General features: G+C 41.9%; 1 protein-coding gene across 1 annotated transcript; it reads left to right on the top strand.

Annotated features, from left to right (window-relative positions):
- Positions 1-3,481: 3,481 nt before the first annotated feature.
- si:ch211-106e7.2 lies at positions 3,482-17,846 on the top strand. The gene is made up of 4 exons (XM_035155981.2): positions 3,482-3,813; positions 10,621-14,885; positions 17,174-17,230; positions 17,341-17,846. The coding sequence occupies exons 2-4, from the start codon at positions 10,667-10,669 to the stop codon at positions 17,349-17,351; spliced, it is 4,287 nt and encodes a 1,428-aa protein (XP_035011872.2). The 5' UTR covers positions 3,482-3,813; positions 10,621-10,666; the 3' UTR covers positions 17,352-17,846.
- The last annotated feature ends 3,195 nt before the right edge of the window (positions 17,847-21,041 follow it).

Genomic DNA, 21,041 nt, shown 5'->3' on the forward strand with positions numbered 1-21,041 from the left:
CTTGTTCAGGTGTAATGGAAAACTCCACTGATCAATGTCTTACTACTGTCTTATGACTGTTGCTGACTGTGGCTGATGCAACCTCAGATTTCATGCCATCCTGTTGACCCTTATCTGTGCAACTGGGTGCTGGGGTTGGTTCCTCTTTCTGTAGCAACAAAGCCAGACGTTTCCTGTCTGCTTTCTGTTATGTTTCCTGTTTACCACAATGTATAAAAACCTTCTTCTTTAACGATCGAGATTCCACTCTGAGTGTGTAACCCTCTCAAGAGCTTACTATTCAAACTCAAAGACAATAAAAAATATTGCATCGCGTGGCTGCGTACGCTAGCTCTGAAACCTCGAGGAGCCGACATTTAGGCTTAAATCACAGTGTAAATTACCTTGTTTTCGAGTCGATTATGAATGTCGTAGCTTGCCGACCCTTGGATGAGACCACACGAGCAGTATGGAGGCATGTTATGTTTTTTGTGATGTTTAAATACGTCTGAAGTGGAAATCGTCTGGGCTAAACGCTGTTTACCACTGAAGTGTTTTGTCGACTCAAACACTTCACCCACCCCTCGATCGGCATAGTGGTGAGTAATTAATGAGGGAATTTTCATTTTTCTGTGAACTGTCCCTTTAATGAGGTTAAACGGATGAGGTCAATTGAGTTCAAAGTATTGTTGTCTTGTTTTTTGGTCATTGTTATTGTGTGTGGCTTGACCTCTACATGACCAGTGTTCTATGACTAGTTATATAACTTGTGTTGATCAAACTTTGCTGTAGTATGGGGAAATACCAAGCCTCAGTTGTAACCTTATATGCACAAAACACACACATACAAGGCCGTACACACGGTTGGGTCAACAATGTGTGTCCTGGAACATTATTTCCGAACACTGCTAAATCGGTGGATGTGGAAGTCCCCTCTTCTGAAAAAGAGAAACAGTTCTAAATGAGGAACTAGAATCAGCGACAGGATGCAGAGCAGAGCTAGTAAACGATTTGTGTGTATAGAAAAGATCTTTAATCACCAGCAACTAGCAACTATGGTCCAGCAATGTCACAGTGAACATGTTTTGCAGAAAATCGCAGTAAATACATGGATGAAATATGAAATGATATTTAAAGGGGACATAGCATGCCCATTTTACCACAAGTTGATATGGTTCCTTGGGGTCTTAATGAAATGTCTGTAACATACTTTGGTCAAAATAGCACAAGGATCATATAAAACAGCACCCTTTTCACCCTGTATAAAACAGCCCTCCACAGAGTGACCTGTTTTGAGGGAGAGGGGGGGGCAAGACCATGTAGGAGACTTCCAGTTCCTTGTTACGACACAATACCCAGGAAGCGCAATCGAGTCGCTCAAGCATGACGTTTCTGACTTAGAGGAACTATAACAAAACGCGCGAGTGTTTTTTCCCCAGAGTTTTTGGGTTGGTAGACATGCCAGATACCCACATTAACCTGTAGAAGCACTAACAAAGTGGAATTTGCATGCTATGTCCCCTTTAAAGGGATAGTTCCCCGAAAAATTATAATTCACTCATTATCTACACACCACAATGCCGATGGAGGGGTTGGTGAAGTGTTCACAAAACACTTTTATGCCTAAAGTCCACAGGAAGTGGCTAAGCTAGCGGCCATAGCCACACGATGGTGTGTCCGAGGGTCCGTGAACGCACCTCGTAGGAAGATATCAGCGGACATTTAGGCTAAAAACGTGGTGTAAATGATGTCGTTTCGAGACGAATTTGAATGTTGGGGCTTGCGGACACTTGGATGACACCACAGGAGCAATATGGAGGCATGTTTGTTTTTTTCTGTTGTTTAATTACGTCTGAAGAAGGACACACCATTGACTGCAATTGTATTGGATTCTGCTGCAACAAAGTTTACCCCTGAAACTGGTTTGTAATATTCACCCCAATGGGAAGCTGTTGGCTCGCTCCTCCCCCCCTGAGGTTGTTTCTTAAGCCGAAGGTCAGGATCTTCTGATGATGAACAATGCCTTAGTTAAAGCCATCAGGCCAAGATTCATTCAGTCAACAAAGGTTACATTGAACAGGATTCAACATGATCAATACATAGGGAAAATGAACATGATTAGTATTGTACATGAGTCAAAGGTTACATTTCTCTTACAACACCCCCATTCCAGAGTTCTTAACCCATGTCATAAAGGTTTGCACTGGTGTACAGAGGTGTGGGCGGCAGGGTTGTGTTAAATTCCAAACCCTTTAAAGTCAATTTAAAAGTTAATTTAAATATCAATGCCAGGAAGCAATCTAACCCTCTGAATAGTGCTTTGGCAGTACAATGGGAAGCCTCGAATTACAACTCATATTGACGTAAGCTATTATTTTGAATAGTTAAAAACAGAATTACAGATATCTGCAATTGTCATTAAGGATGTGTGACGAGTTTTAGAAAAAATAGAATTCGTATCGCTTCCTTAAAAGACTTCTAAAATAACCAACATGCGATGTATGAAAAACTCCAGTTCAGTAAATCATTCAAACTAGTAGGTAAACCACACACATAAGAATAGTAGTAAAGCAAATTCAGTTTCATGTTATTAAAGTCATTGACTAAAATACTCCTTGCAGACAAACCAAGTAGGATGAATGCAAAGTTTTGTAACTTCCCTTTGCACCATTGACTGTATATAAAATGCTCAGCACACAAAAAAATATATTATAGAAAACGTCAATGTGAAATCTAAACATCAAATTTCAAACTAAATATTTAATGTTAGATGTTAAATCTAAATCTAAAATCTAAATGTAAAATCTTTAATCCAAATCTAAATGTTAAATGTCAACGGTAAATCTAAATGTGGAATCTATATTTGAAATAAAATGGGAATTGGAAATGTTAATTTTTACACTTTAAATTTCAATGTGAAATCTAAACGTTCAATTCAAATGTAAATCTAAAAGTGCAGCTTTACAATCGCTGCCCCACACGCTGCACAGGCACGTTGACAACACGCACAGCACTGTGTCCTGAATAACAATTCTTACACAACGCAATCACGACCAGTGAAAATGACGTTGCATATATCCATAATGATAATTTTAGATAGAAGTTCACGGAGAGGCCTGTGGATCCCTGTAATGCACGACAAGCCCTATGCTGTGTAGTTCACTTCCGAGTGTGCTCTGTAGTTTACCACTCTCACCTGATGTGGGACACTCAGTCTCCTGTGTTGCATGGTAATGCAGCTGCGGAATTGAACTCACAGGGAGACCAGAGGTTGAATCTTTGCTCAAGGATCAAACGGGAGTGTCACCACGATCCCTGGTGAGCAGCATGTGGTGAGACCATAGACTGGGTGAGACCCTGTGGGCGGGACGCTCACGTGCAGATTCTCCTCCTGCAGGTGACGTCACACATTACACGTGGCGGGATGGACAGCAGAGCAGAATAGAGAGCAGAATAGAGGAGGGCTGAGGAGAGGAGGACAGAGGAGAAGAGGACTGAGGAGAGGAGGACAGAGGAGAGAAGGATCAAGGAGTGGAGCACTGTGGAGAGGAGCACTGACGAGAGGAGGACAGAGGAGAGAAGGATTAAGGAGAGGAGCACTGGGAAGAGGAGGACAGTGGAGAGGAGGACAGAGGACAGATGACTGCACAGAGGAACGGGACCTACTCTTTGTCCGCGTCTTGTCAGAACACCATGTAGAAAGTGGGCTCTCGTCTCGTCCGCCGCTCGGTACTCCTGAATCACAGCGGATGTAAACATGGAGGAAGGGTCGTTAACACGCAGAGAGGCACTGTTCGCGGACTCCGGATGAAGGAGGAGCTCGTCGAGAGAAAAGTAAGTTCGCCAGCTTGAGCAACCGAAGAACAGCGATGTGTTTTCACGTTTGATTTGTCACGAGTGAACCTGGTGTTAACCCGGTGTTAACGGAAGGTGCGGGGCGAGAGGCAGCAGATCAATAATTCAATTAAAATAAAAGCAAGGCAGACAAAAGTCCAATGCAACACAAAACTAAATCTATATACATTTAAAGGTGCAGTGTGACAACGTTAACGGTGTGTGTGTGTGTCTGTGCGTGTGCGTGCGTACGTGTGTTTGTGAATAAGTTATTTCACATTTTTCACATGACGACACAACCAGCTTCTGCCCTGTTTCAGTACGAGTCTGCAGAGCCGGTAGTTCAACTAGAAAACACCGGGAGGCCGAATGTCTGACAATTAATATGAATAATAACACATTTTAATTATTGTATTTATACAGCAGCTTTCATGCATGAAATTGAGCTCAAAGGACTTTACAATAAAATCAAAGACATCAACCAGAACTCGTTAGCAATAAAACAAAGACTTAGGAGTAAAAAAACATAGAAGTAGCAAAAGGAATAAAAAGAAGTACAAAACAAATAGAATAAAAACAACGGGGTTAAAAAAATGGAAGATAAGAATTAAAAGCAAGATCATAGAAATTGGTCTTGATTTGTTTCTTAAAACTATCAACAGGAGTAGTACATCTCCTAGTAAAACTAGTCATAACAGTTCCCTTGATTAAGGTTGGCTGTGCTCTTTGATCGTAACCCCCCCATTTCTTCAGCTGAGCAGTAAAAGAACAGTAAAAGAACATATAATTAACTTATCTGCATTGGCAACAGATTCCATTGTTTGATGCTGTCACAGAGAACGATCACTGACTTATAGATAGAATTGGCCATGTTTTTAATTAGGGCTGAAGGATTTGGGAAAATAATGTAACTGAAGGGCGTTAGGGTTAGGGTTAAAGTTCCTTATCTTTTGTATTATTTAACAAACACAAGCAATAACACATTCTATAGTATGACCAACATAATATTAGATGGATTAAACAGATCTCTTATATGTTATGATTAAATTAGATGATGCATGAATTGACCTGAATGACATATTTTTAATTAACTACTTCAATCACAGTAGTATATTGACTGATTTGCTTCACTTCCAGCCTTGTAAGCAATAATTACCATGACAACATAACAAAGAACAAACTATTACAAATCACACAAGTGCAGATTTGAGAAATATATAAACAAGAAATCTGTGGCTTCCCCAATCTATATATAGATAATTCAAAAAGTCATTGTACTAAATATGTGGATTGTCTGTGAGCTTTACCCAACAGTCTTTAGATAAATTAACAAAAACATAAACCATACAGATCTCAAACTGAGGTGCAGAAAGATAAAGGAGAACAAATATCTTCCTCTACCATTTTGAAAATGTTGTTTGGTTGTGGCTTTGCACTTTGTCTTCTGAACGGTTTCACTACCTCTTCTCCTGCCAGACGGAAAAAAACTGCCTTTAGTTTTGCAGTTAGATGATATATAAATATTATGTGTGTTTGTGGAAGTATCATATTAAAGAACATAATTATTATTAACCTGGTTATATCTACGTCTTGTGGATTTTAGTCTGTAACGTTTGGCTATTTATAATGGTTAATAGGATGAGAGAGAGAGAGAGCGAGCGTGTGTGTGTGTCAGTATGTCAGCCCTTGCTTCGGAGCTGGTCGGAAACCGAAAGTGAACAAGAATTTCTCTTCTTGCTGTAAACGCCTCCTTTTGGGCCAGCGTACATTAGCTAGTATAATGTTTGACCTGATTCGGGTCATTGTTGGAAGAATGGGATTCAATGCAACTATTTAATTTGATTTGTAACTTTACTTATATCAAATATAGTGGGTTTGTCTCAGGACATTCCTTATTTATCGTATGACAGACGGTTACGTCTTTATTCATATGAATAAAAAACAAAGCTAAAAAGACCTAAAACTAAAGGCGGAAATTCTCCAAAGCAGCACCGACAAGAAACTGTCGGACCAAGGAATGATGAAATGCATTCATTTGCAATCAACTACTTATATTGAGCTTTCATATATAATTTTTCCTTTTAATTTCACGCCACCTTATTATAAAAAACAAGTATCCATTTATTATTAATCGCTTAATCATTTATCATGTTTTATTTTTAATATTTTTCACAATCTCATTTATCATTTTATCAAATCACTTTTACTGTCATTTATACATTTTTTATTATTATTTACTCGTTTTTAATGTTGTAAGAAGGGTGTCCAAGAATAAAAGTCTTTACTGATAAACTCCCTCACAGTTATACTTAAGACAGCTACAGCAGCATAGGAAGGGGGTCCATTGTGAGTGAGGGCATCTAGAGTTAAAAAGGTGTACATATAGGTCATAAGCTCTGTGACTGAGAGCCAGATTCAAACAGTTCTCTAACTGGAGCTCCCCTAACGTTACCCTGTGGTCGCGCCTCTCAGAGGAAAAACCTGCAGTTTTAACAAAGGATGTTCCGCACGGTATTAATACAGCTGTCTCAGAAGGGTGCGGCAGTCTGCCACAGACTCTCGAAATAGAGATGCCAAAGTCTTAGCTCCGACATTAGAGGTGAGGTCTCACAAAAATAACATGCTCGTGGGTTTCTGCATACCTCAAAGCGACTAGCGGTGGATGCTGATCACTCAACAGCTTTACCGATCAACCTTCGACTCAGCGGCTACACTTTCCGATAAATCATTGGCTAGTAAGTCCAATAAACCTTTGGAAAAGGAAGCCCTCAGATCGAATACATTGGTAAATAGGCTACTTATACCATAGGAGGGTAGATGGCTACTCGCATTTAAGGCATCAAAACAGAGCTTACATAGCGGGAGAAGGTTAAGCAGAAGGTTTGAAGCTCAGTCTTCAGTTGTGTACTGGAAATTCTGCTCTTGTGTAATGATTAATGGATGAACAGACATGCATGTAGAGGATGGGATAAACAGATGTGTTTATCTAAAAAGTCAGCTGTGAGTTAATGTTAGGTTAACGATTGTCACTCCAGGGACTTTACTTTTATGGCCTCGGGAAACCTGAAACCTTATGGTGTCTCGGACATCTGGTGTTGGGATTTCACTCCAGGGGTCTAAGCAAGAAATGAAGGCAGGATGTCTTGCACCCTAATAAAACATCTAAGAAGATAATGAGTAAACCTCTCTTACCTTGTGGGAGGAGACTATGAGCTATAAGTATTCCAATTCTACTGTGTTCGTTGCTCATTGTACATGTCACACCAGGTGATGTGTATGGTGGGTCCATCTACAGATGTAGAATTAAACCTACCGAAAGACAACTGTATGACTTTGTGTTTGGTTTACAGAAAATTGCCATGACAATTGGGTTCCGGAACCAGCTCAGATTTACATCTTGTGAAAGAATAAACTCAATTGCATTGAATATTGACCATCTCCAGGAAATTATTTTGACCAACTATTGAGAGTAATGGCAAAGTACACGTGTTGGAAAATAATTGTAGTCTTATAGCAATCCAAATTGCTCCCACTCTGGCCTGAAAACAGGAACCATCCACAAAATAGATTACATCCACATTTATTAACGGAGCAGACTCCACATCTGGTCTCAGCTTAGTGAATATTGTCATGGAAATTTCCATTATCTAACTGTTCGACCTGAATATGCTCAGGGGTACAGTTACAGCAATGCTTGTGTAAGGGTAATACTGAGGAAATGTCTGTGTACAGAGAGCGGATGAATTGATTAACTGTTTGATAAGATAAGAATCTGCACACCTATATAATCTGAATGGTTAAGAGAGATCAAAGTCCACCTCTTTACCATGCAGCAGGTTACAGGACGCGTGATCACGGGTTGATAGTGGCGTGATTTTTAGTCCCTGTTTCTTTCAGGATTTCCCTGAGTGGAGCGTTTTTCACTCCCTAGTCCTCTATCCAGTCTCAATCAAACCCTGTCGTCCCTAAAAATGTCATCATCTGTCCCACAGTCTGTGGCTTGGGAGCTCTACTCACTCCTTCCAGTTGTGAAGGTACCACTGATATTTTACCTTGAGAGATATCTCTTCCCAGATACTCAACTTGTGGTTGGCAGTACTGTAATTTAGTCTGGGAGGCTTTGGCCAAATCCTATTTCACCCCTTGGCCCTACCCCTACCCCTTGTTTTGAGGGTTATCATGAAACGGAGTCACAAGGGGTAGTGGTTGAAATTTTCTCCTTCAAGAAGCCATTGCATCAACAGTAGTCGTCGCGAAAACCTGACACGTCGTCGGTAGTCGTCGATGTAAACAGACGAGACAGTTTTGCCGGGGGTGTCATGGGCGCGACATGACATCATGGGAAAATACGTGACTATCAAGCAAAATGAAAAGAGCGCAAGCGCGGTCGCAATTTTTTGTTTTAAGGTTGTTGTGAAAAAAGTGACCATAATACATTGAAATGATATTAAACTAAGATATTACAATCATTATCGTAATTTAAAAATCCTTATTAATGGAGAAAATACTACTTTTTGGTCTCTCTCCCAGCTGGCTGGTGATTCGCAAGGCATTCTGAGTACCCCTAGGTTTAAAGTGTGGGTCTGAAAAATCTCCGTTTGGAGGGGTATAGAGCCCTACACCTTAACCCTACCCCTCCGTCGCAACAGGTATTGGGACAGCCTACCCCTACTTGTGAACTTGCAAAACGAAGGGGAAGGGCCAAGGGGTGACTGGAATTGGGCCTTTGTGTCCTCCCTCTGCCAGTTTCTGCAGCAATTTAATGGAATCTCGATGACCATCATCAAAATATTGGATCAGAGTGCTGTTGAGAGGTAATCAGTCGAGATCTTGCTTCAAAACCTGGTTAAACAAGTGAGGACTATGTCTGAACCCCTGTGGGATTCTCGTGTATGTGTATTGTTTACCTTTTGTATGTGAATGCAAACAACTGCCTTCAGCTAATGAAATGCTAAAGAAGGCAGAACACAAGTCAATCACCGTAAAAAACTTAGCTTCAGGTGGTACATTAGTGAGAAGCGTATGAGGGTCTGGGACATCCTCTGGCCAATCCTGTAGTACTTCATTCACGACGCGTAAGTCATGTACCAGCCGATACTTTGACTTATCTGCTTTTAACACGGGCAACAGGGGAGTGTTACAGTGACTTTGGTTCTCAATTAGCACCCCTGCCTTTATCAACCTTTCGATTGTTTTGCTTATGCCTTGCTCTGCTTCAGGCTTTAAATGTTATTGAGCACGTCGTGGAAGATTCGCATTTGGCTTCAACTTTATTTTAACTGGGTTCGTTAATGTTACTTATACATGTTTAAGCATATCTTGCTTCAATGGGTTTCTCCTTCAGGCAGCATCATTTAAGATATGGTCTGGTCTTAATGAAATGTCGTAACATACCAATACCACAAGGATCATTTAAACAGCACCTTACCTGTATAAACAGCCCAGCGACCTGTTTGACTGCTGTTAAAATGACAGCCTCCCCCATGATTTAACATATAATTACATTTTTTATGATATAAATTATCAAATATGCATCCATACTATTGTTGTCGGTTTTAATTTTCCCAATCACATATGTCCTGCCATCCACTACAAGCACACAAGCAGACAGACAAGAAGAGGTGGGGGCTGAAGACTTTACCCAACCCCATTAGGCAACAACACGGAGACTTATATGTACAGTCTAGGCTGACCAGCGAGAATGCCGGAACAGCCAGGCGGAGGCCCCCCGCAGGCACTCCGTACCCCGTAACTACTGTAACCGGCGGAACTACTGTAACCGGAACTACGTAACCGACAGTGACCGGAAGTCTTCACAGCGCAGGAGACCGGCGCGCCCACGAGCCGCCTGCTGCAGACCATTCTCGTCAGCCCTAGACTCATATAGGTCAGCCTTTGTCCTTGCTGAATGGTCGTCTGAACCTGCGGAAGTCTTCACTGCGTGCTGGCGCTGACAATCAGCTCACGCAGGGCGGTCGCCAGCAGCTGCGCTCCAGTCCCAACATCAGACAAATGCCACATGTGGACTGACCACAATGCGAACGCCTCGGTTGGAGCCGCGCAGCCTCCTGTAACCAGTAACGAGGGGGACGGACGGGGGCCAGACCATGGAGACTTCAATACCCAGAAGCGTGCTCACATGACGACTTAGAGGAACTATAACAAGCGTTTCCCAGTTTTGGTTGGTAGACATGCGATACCACTAACAAGCACTAACAAGGATTGCATGCTATGTCCCCTTTAAGTTTTGTCATTCAAAATTCATCAAAATGATCTACTCACCACAATGCCGATGGAAGGGGGGAGGAAGTGTTTGAGTCCATGAAACACTCAGGAGTTGCAGAGGTAAACAGCGTTTTCAGCCAAGGTGACCTCTTCTTCTGACGTAACAAAACCACAGACAGGCCTCCATACTGATTGTGTGTCATCCAAGTGTCTGCAATGTTGTTGCAATGGAAAATTTCACTGATCAATGTCTTACTACTGTCATGATTGATGCTGTCTGCCTGACAGGATGTAACCTCAAAGTTCATGCCCTTATTTGGCAATGCTCCTCGTGTTGACCCTGACTTCTGAACTCGATTCCTCTATTTGTAGCAACAGCAGATGTTTGTCTGTCTACCAGATTACATGCGACCACAAACGGTGTGTATGCCCTTATTCGGTAACGTTCCTTCCAACAGCTGACAGCTGACATGAGCTGACAATAAATTTCTTTTTTTTTTTTCTGTTTTCAAAAGTGTGTAACTAGCCTTGTAACTGTTCAAATTGATGTTTTACAACTGTTAATTTATCTTCCTCTTTTAGGAAAGTTGCCATGTGGACCTACTACAAGGCATAGCAGAGGACAAAAATGTATTATTCTACACAGATGAATGGACCATACCAACCAGTTGGACAACCCTCCCAAACTGTACATGCTGCTACTCCACCTACTTACGACACAATGAGAAATCAGCAACCTGGGACAGCAAATAACTCTTGTTCGTTCTGGGCAGTGGACCCCAGAATACAGACACCACAAAATGGCCATGTACCTTTTCGAGATGGAACTCAGCCTAACAGACAGATGTCAAATTGGCAAACCTCAGCAGCTCCTCATCAGGCAAGTTCCTCCCAGTCAACAGCTGGGATGAATGATACAAATTATGTTTTATATAAAAAATACCCCAACTTGACAGGTATACTAGGTGAAGTCCCTTCTACACCTTATCAGAACCCTGCTCAGAATTCAAAGATGCAGACTCCACCTAAAATGAAGACTACACACTCCCAGCAAAACACGACTGCATATTTGATCCAACCAGTTACATTTCATGGTAACCAATCAATAAGGACACAAGATGTACAAAATCATGGGGTCCAGAAAAATTATCAAGTGGTAAATGGCAAGGTGACGAATCCTTGCCTTACGTACATTACAGCAGCTACCTTGGTTCCATGTAAACAGACAGTTTGTACCAGCACAATACAGCTAACAAGACCAACTGCTAACAACCAGAATTCCCAACAAAATGTCTCTCGGCATAGATTTCCCACTAGCATCCTCCCAAAGTACAGTGAAGCTATCTCTGAGTCTCTCACACACAACAGCATTACAACAAATCCACCACCAAGGGGACAGATTTGGGGTTATTCCAGCATGAGTCAGACAACTCAACAATACACTGCTCAACTCAACTCAACACCTAACAATGCAAGAGAGGCCACTTGCAGGCCAACTTGCAGTTCCATAAAAAGTAATGAGCTGCCCCTTAAAGCTACTGCTGATGCTCAACAACAAATGACCAATCACAATGAGGAAACTATGATAATCTCACGAATTGCTGAGGGTCTTCGTAAATCGTACCAAGCTGAAGCAGTTGGTCGTCATCCAGTGAATACTAATTCACCATCCACATGGCAGCTAATCAGACCGTCAAGTCAGGTCTGCGAGGTCGGAACGATGGAGTGTCATCAAACAATGCAACTTGGGACATCAGCTGCTGACAGATCTAACTCAAATGCCACCCAGCGCCTACAGCTCATTTCTAGACAATGTTTGCCTCAGAGAGTTTTGTCAAGACCACCACACATTGTTACATCACCTCAGCAAAGGTCTGCACCAGATATCTACTGTGTCACAACAGAAGATGGAATTACAGATGGAAATAAGGAGAGGAATGCATTTTTTCCAAAAAATAACAGCATCTCCACGGGAAATGTAGTTGAATCTTCAAGTGCTGTATCTCAGTTTATGCAGCTGCCTGAGGCCATTTTGCTACAGAGAACCGAGACCCAATTGTCCGTAAAAAACAATCATGAAATGCTCTGTTCCGTTGGAAAAAAGGACAACTCCATCCAATCGTCTCCCAGTCGCACAGGCACGAGAGCTGTTGCTGTTGTGCAACCACTGTTACAAAAAAACTACAATGTTGTCAAAAAGCAAAACTCTTCAAACACAATTAAACAATTAGAAGAGTGCACTGCAAAATATGCCTCTTTACGCAACCCTGAAAAAATATGTACTTCTCCAGCTGTAGCAAAAAAGAGTCAAGTTATAAATTTAAGCGAAGGATTGAAGAAACACCTACAAGATGGACCTCAAGACAAGACACAAAACCAGTCATATGCACATGAACAAGGATCTGAACTATCTAGCGACCGGAGTGTAGCACCAGCTGTTCAACAGTCTGTTACCTCTGAGGGGCTAGAAGGCCAACATCGTGATATGAACAAAGCCGAGGTGCCACTTGATCAAAATACCTGTGATTTCGACCTGTCCTCGATCCCAACAACTCAGTGGACTACTGTCAACTTAATTAATTTTACAATGGATTCTGACAAAGCCCAGTCACAAGACTTCAAAGGGTTGGATTCTGTGCAAGACGTGATGAGAATGTTTTGGAGGGACAAGATTGACATTTTCAGGAATAAGATCAAGTCCGGCTGGTACAGGACTTTAATGGATGATGTTAAGACATTCTGCAGGGAACATGTGACTAACGACTCTGTCATTCTATCACAAGTAAAAGGAAGCTATTCGAGGCAACTCAAAAAGCACCATTTCCTCAAACATAATGAAAAATATTCAGAGCCGCCCTACCAATCATCATGGTTGAATGTCAATGAGCAGGTAGATGACATTGACAAAGAGTTTGGCTTCTCCCGGACTTTAAGGCCTCATGTTAGCACACTTGGGAGTGACAGCCAACCAGATGAATTTGGAGAAACAAGCAGCATTTCTGCACACAATTTAAGTGATGTGTCCAACAAAGCCTTCTCTCAAACAGAGCTCAGATCTGTTGACCCAGGTGAAGGAAAACAAGCCCCCACTGTTGAAATTACATCAAGTCGAATTTCCTCACCCAATGAGACAGACCCAGACAGTGCTCATTCCAATGACCAACATTACTCTTTTGAGATACAAGTTTTGTCCCCAGAAGAAGCTAAAGTTATCTTTGGGCAAATGCAAAGTAAGCTACCACAAAGTATGGACACTCAGAGTCAACCAGAGAATGTCACGAAAAGCTCTGTTGAGGATGAGCTGCCTGACTTTGGACAGAGTGTCACGAAAAGCTCTGTGGAGAATGAGCTCCCTGACGTTGGAGACACATTGAAGGACTCAAAACTGGAGAGCAAGAAGAAAATCTCTTTAATAGATGAATTTTGCTGCCTTGCAGGGTGGATAGAAAAGTTTTTTGGGAAAGACACTTCTTTGAAATGTGCGTGCAAGGAAAAACAAGATCACAAAGACTGTACAGAAAAGACACTTGATAAGGAGACGACAGTACAAAATAACAATCAACCTGCGATCAGGTTGGACAATGTCCACTCTGCCATAGAAACAGACCATCAAATGAGTGCCGAGGAGAACATTGACAGTCAAGTTGTACCATGTAGTTCGACTGATCTATGCAATGATATCAGTCAAACTATAGACTTAGCCGAAGATGAGAAGAGACTTCGCTCACATTCTGCTAAGGAAACAAAGAACATGTCCCTATCAATCATAGATGATAGCCAGTTAAGCCCTTTAGTCTTAAGTGACAGTGAAGTTGAAGATGTCTCTTGCAGTGGAAGTGAAATTCCAAACCAAATCCGTGATAATGGTATTTGGATGTCAAACTCTGAGGAGAAATGTGTACAAGAACAGCTGAAGTCAGTAGGAAGTGGTCAGTCAAGCCCTTCAGACGACAGCAAGGGAGAATTCATAAAGGTCGTAAGCATTGATCTTGAGAGCCATATCAACACTGAGGTTGGCTGTCCACAAGCTCAGCTGACATCCACAGATGTAGCAGAGTCCTCCTTGGAAGTGGAAGAACCAACTCAAACCGGACCAGCGGCTGGCCTCCAGACCACCTCCAGTCAATGTGATAAACTTGAAACAGTTGAAAGAAAGAGGAAGACATTGCACAATGATGAAAAAATGTGTCAATTATTGAAGAATTTAAAGAAACGTGTAAATAAGAAAGTTTCTGTTAATGCTGCTGAGACTAAACCTTTAGCCTCAAAAGATAAAACAGTAGAACTGGTCCTATTTGGCTCAAAACGTCATGATGGTGAATTTACAGGATCTCATGCAGCACACAGGCCTCCAAACGTTGTCTCTGTGAATCTCAATCCTTCGAAGAGAAAGTCAAGTGTTCCCACCCCGGATTATTCTGTCAAAGGATGGATTCACGAAAAATGGAGGAGAAGTTATCTACCAACTACAATTAGTCACAGAAAAAAACTGAAAACACTTCCGGGTACTTTACCTCGGACAAGTCTCAAGAAAGCTGAAACAGCTTGCCCCTCCAAAACCGAAGAGCTGCCAGTTTGCAATGAAATGAAGAGAAAAGGAAATACCAACTACTGCGTGAATCGAAAGAAGAGGCGACTCCTGTCTAACAGACCCAAACTTGGAGAGGAGAGTAGAAGGATGGATGTGGGTCCCCTGAAACCGTCTGATAAGGAGAGAAGTGACGACGGAAGCCATACCCACACACGTGTTGGAGAGAAATACGTCCTGAAGTTCAGTGTGTTACCCAACACTTTCAGCTTTGCAGATGGACCCAATGGGAGAAAGCAAACAACTGCTAACGTGTCAGGTAAATAATAATATCAACACTATTGAGTTTCTCCAATGTTGGCAATTTGTTAAGATATCACTTCTTAAGACACATCTTTATAAATAAGCTTTTATCATGTGATGTCTATTGCTTTTATTATCTGTATCTTTATTATTGTGAATATTTCAACATATTGGTGGTTTTTGTACTTTAGGTGTATTGAAAAGTGCTAAACAAATAAAGTTATTATGATCATTATTAGTATTCTAGGACATTTTATAGTGTTGTAGAAAACCCCAAGTCAAACTTTTCTTTCTGTGTTTGGAAAGCCCTTATTGATGTTAAACATTCACTCTGCGTGGTATACGCTCACTAAATATAGTCTGTGTTAAAGATACAATATACCCCGTATTACAAATGTATACATGTATTATGTGTGTATAACATAATGGAGTCAAAATAGACGCTGGAACCCCAAGAACGCATGGTGTCTGAGGCAAGACCAAACATGGCTGCTTCTGACACCATTCAAATTGGCCCATAAGGAATAGTAGTGGGAGACAGACAGACTCCAGATTTGGGAAGGTATGGCACCATTATTTTTAGGATGAGGTGAACAGTTTGAACTAAAAAGGAGGTGGAGAAACCCATCTCCTGATTTGGAGGAAAGGCAAATAGGACATGAGTGTGGGCGATATAAGCAGATGTTTATCCAACAAAAACACCCAATGCAAATACAACGAACACACAAACAATTTGTCCCATACTGCAGGAGACATGTTGAAGAGGATTCTCATGAAGAATTGACATCTTTTATACTCTTTGATAAACAATATTGCTGCCAGTACTGACATGTGCAAGCCACATTTCCAGTAACTGCTCATCAGTGTGTATGTGAGGGACTTTCTCATTGTCGTGCCAACTGTGTGTGCGCCCCTGTTTGTTTGTGTGTGTTTTGTGCATATAAGGTTACAACTGAGGATTGGTATTTCCAGTAGTACAGCCAAGTTGGATCAACACAAGTTATATAACTGGTCGTAGAACACTGGTCAGTTAGAGCTCAAGTTACACACAATAGACGCACTGTGGTTGAATGCCTTTGGTGTTTTAAATATTTTTTTGCATATCATTCCTGTAATCACCAGAGCTGCCAAGTCTGTGGGCATTTGTGACGTGGAGTGTCGAGCCCGGTCCCGTCCGGACCGGACAGCGTCGTGTTCGTAGATTTGAGGTTCAAGTGGGAAAGGCAATGATTTAGACAAGATCCATGTTCAAAAGTTTCACAGTATCAAGTTTATTGTATAAGAACAATACTTACAGAGAGTCTCTGGGGTTCTGCCAGACACGTCACCAGGTTCTCTGGATCATGTCGAGAAGAAGCCCCGTTTCTTCCGAAGTCCACAGTATATATAATAAGACCCAGGCTGCGGCACAGAGGAGGTCCTTCTTTATCTTTAGGAGACTCAGTTATTGGTCTCACGTATGCTGCTTCCTCAATTTGCAGCTGGGCAGATTACTTACCTCAAACTGTATTACTGGGCAGATTACTTACCTCAAACTGTATTTTACTATCAGATTGACACATGTTCGTGTGCTTGTGTTACTAGGCAGTTGCTATGCCTAGTTCCTGTTTTGCCGCTCTTTCTGTGGTTGTGCCCTGTGCCTGACCCTGTGTCCGAGTCATCAGTCTAGACTTCAGTCTAAAAAACAAACAGTTGTTGCATAAGCTTATAAGTTCCTATTTCCACCTCCTGACATCTCTGGCACACAGTGTGTTTGAGGAACCAACTATCATATACATGTTATTCAATTACACAGGTTATAATGATTATGCATTATTGATTATATGGACCATACAGCTGACATTATTCGTAGGATACAGGTAAAACATAGATATCTCAACAGGAGTGACAGAACACGTCGCTTAGGCTTTACTCACACTGTTCCCTGTCAGTTTCAAAATGCATCACTGTTGCTACGTTTACCCCTGCGGCCCACCCCACTCCAGAGCTCCCAAGTCTGGAAACTGTTGACAACCCCATTTTAGGTTGAAATCTCTGGGGCTGCGCTGTAGAGGGTTACGTACGATTCAATAACCCAGAAGGACCGACTGGTTCTTATCAGTCAGCGATGAGTGTAAAACATTGTGTAATGTTTCTGCCAGTGACAGTTCTACCTTGCTTGTTCGTCCCAGAAAGGAAATCTTAATATTTACCATCACTGTTATGTAATTTGTGTGATTAATATATCCTCTCATGCTTTTGTTTCTATAAAAGATGTTCCAGCGTCCTTTTGTTAACCTAATTCTGACTTTTCTTTTCTTCCAGGTAACTCAGATGCCGCTGGAGGAGACAGCCCTGGTAAAGCTATCACAGGGGCAAGAGGTAACAAATGCAGCCAAAACACACATAAACATTTCCTTTTTTATTTCTTGAATATTATGTGGGCAGCAACTTCAGTTTTTCCTAATTATTATGACTTCATTGCACAATAGGAACACGGTGACAACGTCCTGGGAAGAAGTATTGTCCTCAGCTCGCCTCACGTTCCCAAGACCTCCAGCCTCTTCCAGGAGTTTCAATAGCAAAACATGAAGAAGGAGCAGCCATCCAAGGAAAAATAATATGCAAGCAATAGTTGTGTGTACTACAGAGACAGATTCAATATCTTCTCTGGGAAATTATTTTTTTGAGAAATGTTTCATTTTGTGTACGCGTATATTTGCTTTACAGTACCAAGCAAGTTACGACTGCACATGCCACACATAAAAGTCATAGTTTATATTATAAGTGTCTTTCATTTGAGGTAGAATTTTTAATGCCTTACAAAAATAATGAATGCAAACGTAACTTGAGTATCTGTAAAATCTGTATTTCATTTACGTTATTTATATTTTTTTACATCATTTTTTTGTACATCTTATCTAAACAAACATTCTTTTTTATTCTGTTTTGCAGTTGTTTGTATTATTTGTGTAAATAAATCCATTTGTCGACAGTTTTTGTGTTTCGGTGGTGTGATGTGTGGTGTTATAAACTATCTGATCAGCAGTTTTATAATCAGTGCAGAGGAGAAGGACCAATCACAGGACCAACAAACGGAGACAAACAACAATTCACATTCACACCTGCAGTTTAATTTAGAGTCTCCAATGAACCTAACCCCAATCTACAGGTCTGTGACACTTCCCAGTTCAAGAAGTTCCTCACTGACAGCGCCAGGTCTCCCAGTGCAGCCCTGCTTTTATTCTTTCTACCAGAATTGTGTAGACCCCAGTTGAACATGCGTCCTCTCTCTCGACATGCTTACATTGAATGTCTAATTAACAACCGACACAGGGAGAGTCTCCATTGGAAGGAAAATGTAATGAGTTTCTAAGGGATGACAAAGACCGACAGCACAGGTCAAGCCCAGGCAAAATCGATTTCTGATTGCAACTATACGCTTTCACAAGACAGAACCATGCAGCATAAAGACATTTAATCGTATACGCCCTTTGTATACATTTATTCTTTGCATGCTTATGTACTTATACTGTGTCTGTGCACAGAGCGTTGCATAAGCGGCTAAACTAGGTGTGAAACTGTTCCATTATGTGCGTTCTTAAAATCACAAGCAGCTGTGTGACGCATATTGGCAAAAACATGTAACCACAGGATGTGTCCTGACCTTTTGCTTTGCACGCTATCTTACAACATGTAACACCCTTGTATAGCATTAAGGAAGTTCAGTCAGACAACTCGCATGCAAACATTTATTGCAGCAGTAGAACAGGTTTAGTGTTTGGCGTCTAGGCACCAACTTAATCACTCCCCCATACGATATACACACAGGAATGATGGGAGTGATGAGTAAATACTTGTAACCCCCCGTTGGAGCCTACAGGTGGATGCTGGGGTGGTGGAGGGGCTGAAGCAACTGGTAGCAATACTGCAGCAGCAGTGCGAGCAAAGGGGATGATGGAAAATCTCTCTCTGCTTAAATAGACCACCTGATAAGGTGGGTGTGTATAATAGATGGTTGTGGAGAGTGAGGTATGTCACATGATATATGTCACATGATTGGCGCAGCGCAGCTCGAGTTGGCTGCCTGAACTAGCTCGCCAGCGCTGCTCCATTCACCTGACCTTTTGCTTTGCACGCTATCTTACATCCTGTAAAACCATGTAACCACAGGATGTGTCCTGGCCTTTTGCTTTGCACGCTATCTTACATCCTGTAAAACCATTGTATAGCATTGAGGAAGTCACAAGACCACATTAGGTCATGACATCCGGCAGCAGACGGTATATAGCCCTGTGTTATTTAGGACACAGCACGCACTCGGTGCCCCTCATATGCTTTCATATCTTACGAGACTTGGAGAACTCACAATCAGAACCTCACAGGAACTGACGTTACTTCATCTTGAAATCCCTTTACAAAGAGCCCCAATGAGGACGGAAGCGATAGAACTCGACTTAAGAGTTTGTTAGCATAGGACAATCGGTATTTTGTAAATTTCTGAATAAATTTGCTGTTACCCATTGAGTAACAGTCACAAAACTTTCTAGCCAGTTGCCTCCTTGGGACCCACACTTGTCTACGCCAGAGATGTCTGCCTGAAGGGTGAGTATCCACTGGTAGGTGGTCACCTTAACTGTGCTTTTTGAGGTATGGGAAGGACTCACTAGCAGTCTTCTGCCACGAGGTGCGGATTGAACATTGTGAAACACTGGGAAGTAAGACGCTTACAAGCCTAGGACTGTGCAAGGACTGGCCCAGTATAACAACTCCAGCTACCGTAAGCCTGTAAAACCCTGCGTTCCTTAAGAGTGATAGCTTATCTGTCGGTGTAGAGTCATAACCTAAGGCTAACCGGATTCTGCCTAGACAACCCTGAGAATTGATCACTCTCTTGGTTGTCGCCTGTAAAGCATCTCCAACCGTGAATCCTCCTCTGAGCAAACGGGCTAAATACTTTGACTTTGTACACTCTGCAATCAACGATAGGGCTACGGACGCTAAGGACCTTGGAAGTGTTGCATAAACGGCTGAGCTGGGTGTGAACTATGTTCCATTTACGTGTGTTCTTAAAACCACAAGCAGCTGTGTGATGCATATTGGAAAGTACCTTTAACCACAAAATATGTCCTGGCCTCTTGCTTTGCTCGCTATCTTACATCCTGTGTGAATTAGAGTATAGCATTTTACCTTTTGTTCTGCACTCTATCTTACATTCTGTATGCGTTGTATCATCCTGCATTCCATCCTGCATATGTTGTATAAGCATTGAAAAAGTCATTAGACCATATTAGGTCGTGACGTCTGGCAACAGACAGAATATAACCACTGTGATATTTTCAGCACACACACTCGGTGCCTCTCATATGCTTTCGTATCTTATGAGACTTAGAGAACTCACAATCAGAACCTCACCGAGGAACTGACTTTATTTTTATCTTGAAATAACTTTACGAAGAGCTCCAATGAGGACGGAAGCGATAGAACTCGACTTAAGAGTTCGTTAGCATAGGACAATCGGTATCTTGTAAATTTCTGAATAAATTTGCTGTTACCCATTGAGTAATAGTCACAAAACTTTCTAGCCAGTTGCCTCCTTGGGACCCACACTTGTTTACGCCAGAGACGTCTGTCTCAAGGGTGAGTATCCACTGGTAGGTGGTCACCTTAACTGTGCTTTTTGAGGTATGGGAAGGACTCACTAGGAGTCTTCGGCCACGAGGTGCGGATTGAACATTGTGAAACACTGGGAAGTAAGACGCTTCTTAGCCTAGGACTGTGCAAGGACTGGCCCAGTATAACAACTCCAGCTACCGTAAGCCTGTAAAACCCACGTTCCTTAAGAGTGATAGCTTATCTGTCGGTGTAGAGTCATAACCTAAGGCTAACCGGATTCTGCCTAGACAACCCTGAGAATTGATCACTCTTGGTTGTCGCCTGTAAAGCATCTCCAACCGTGAATCCTCCTCTGAGCAAACGGGCTAAATACTTTGACTTTGTACACTCTGCAATCAACGATAGGGCTACGGACGCTAAGGACCTTGGAAGTGCTAGGCGGAAATAGGCCGTTATAAAATAGCTGGGCTGGTAACCGTTCCAAGGGTCCCGATCTCGCTAGAGCTTGATTCACAGAAACTGCCAACACACTCTTAAATTCCTCAACTCTGTTTCATCAGAAAAAAAATCCACAACA

This window comes from Hippoglossus stenolepis, chromosome 5, assembly GCF_022539355.2.
Source record: "Hippoglossus stenolepis isolate QCI-W04-F060 chromosome 5, HSTE1.2, whole genome shotgun sequence".
NCBI lineage: Eukaryota > Metazoa > Chordata > Actinopteri > Pleuronectiformes > Pleuronectidae > Hippoglossus > Hippoglossus stenolepis.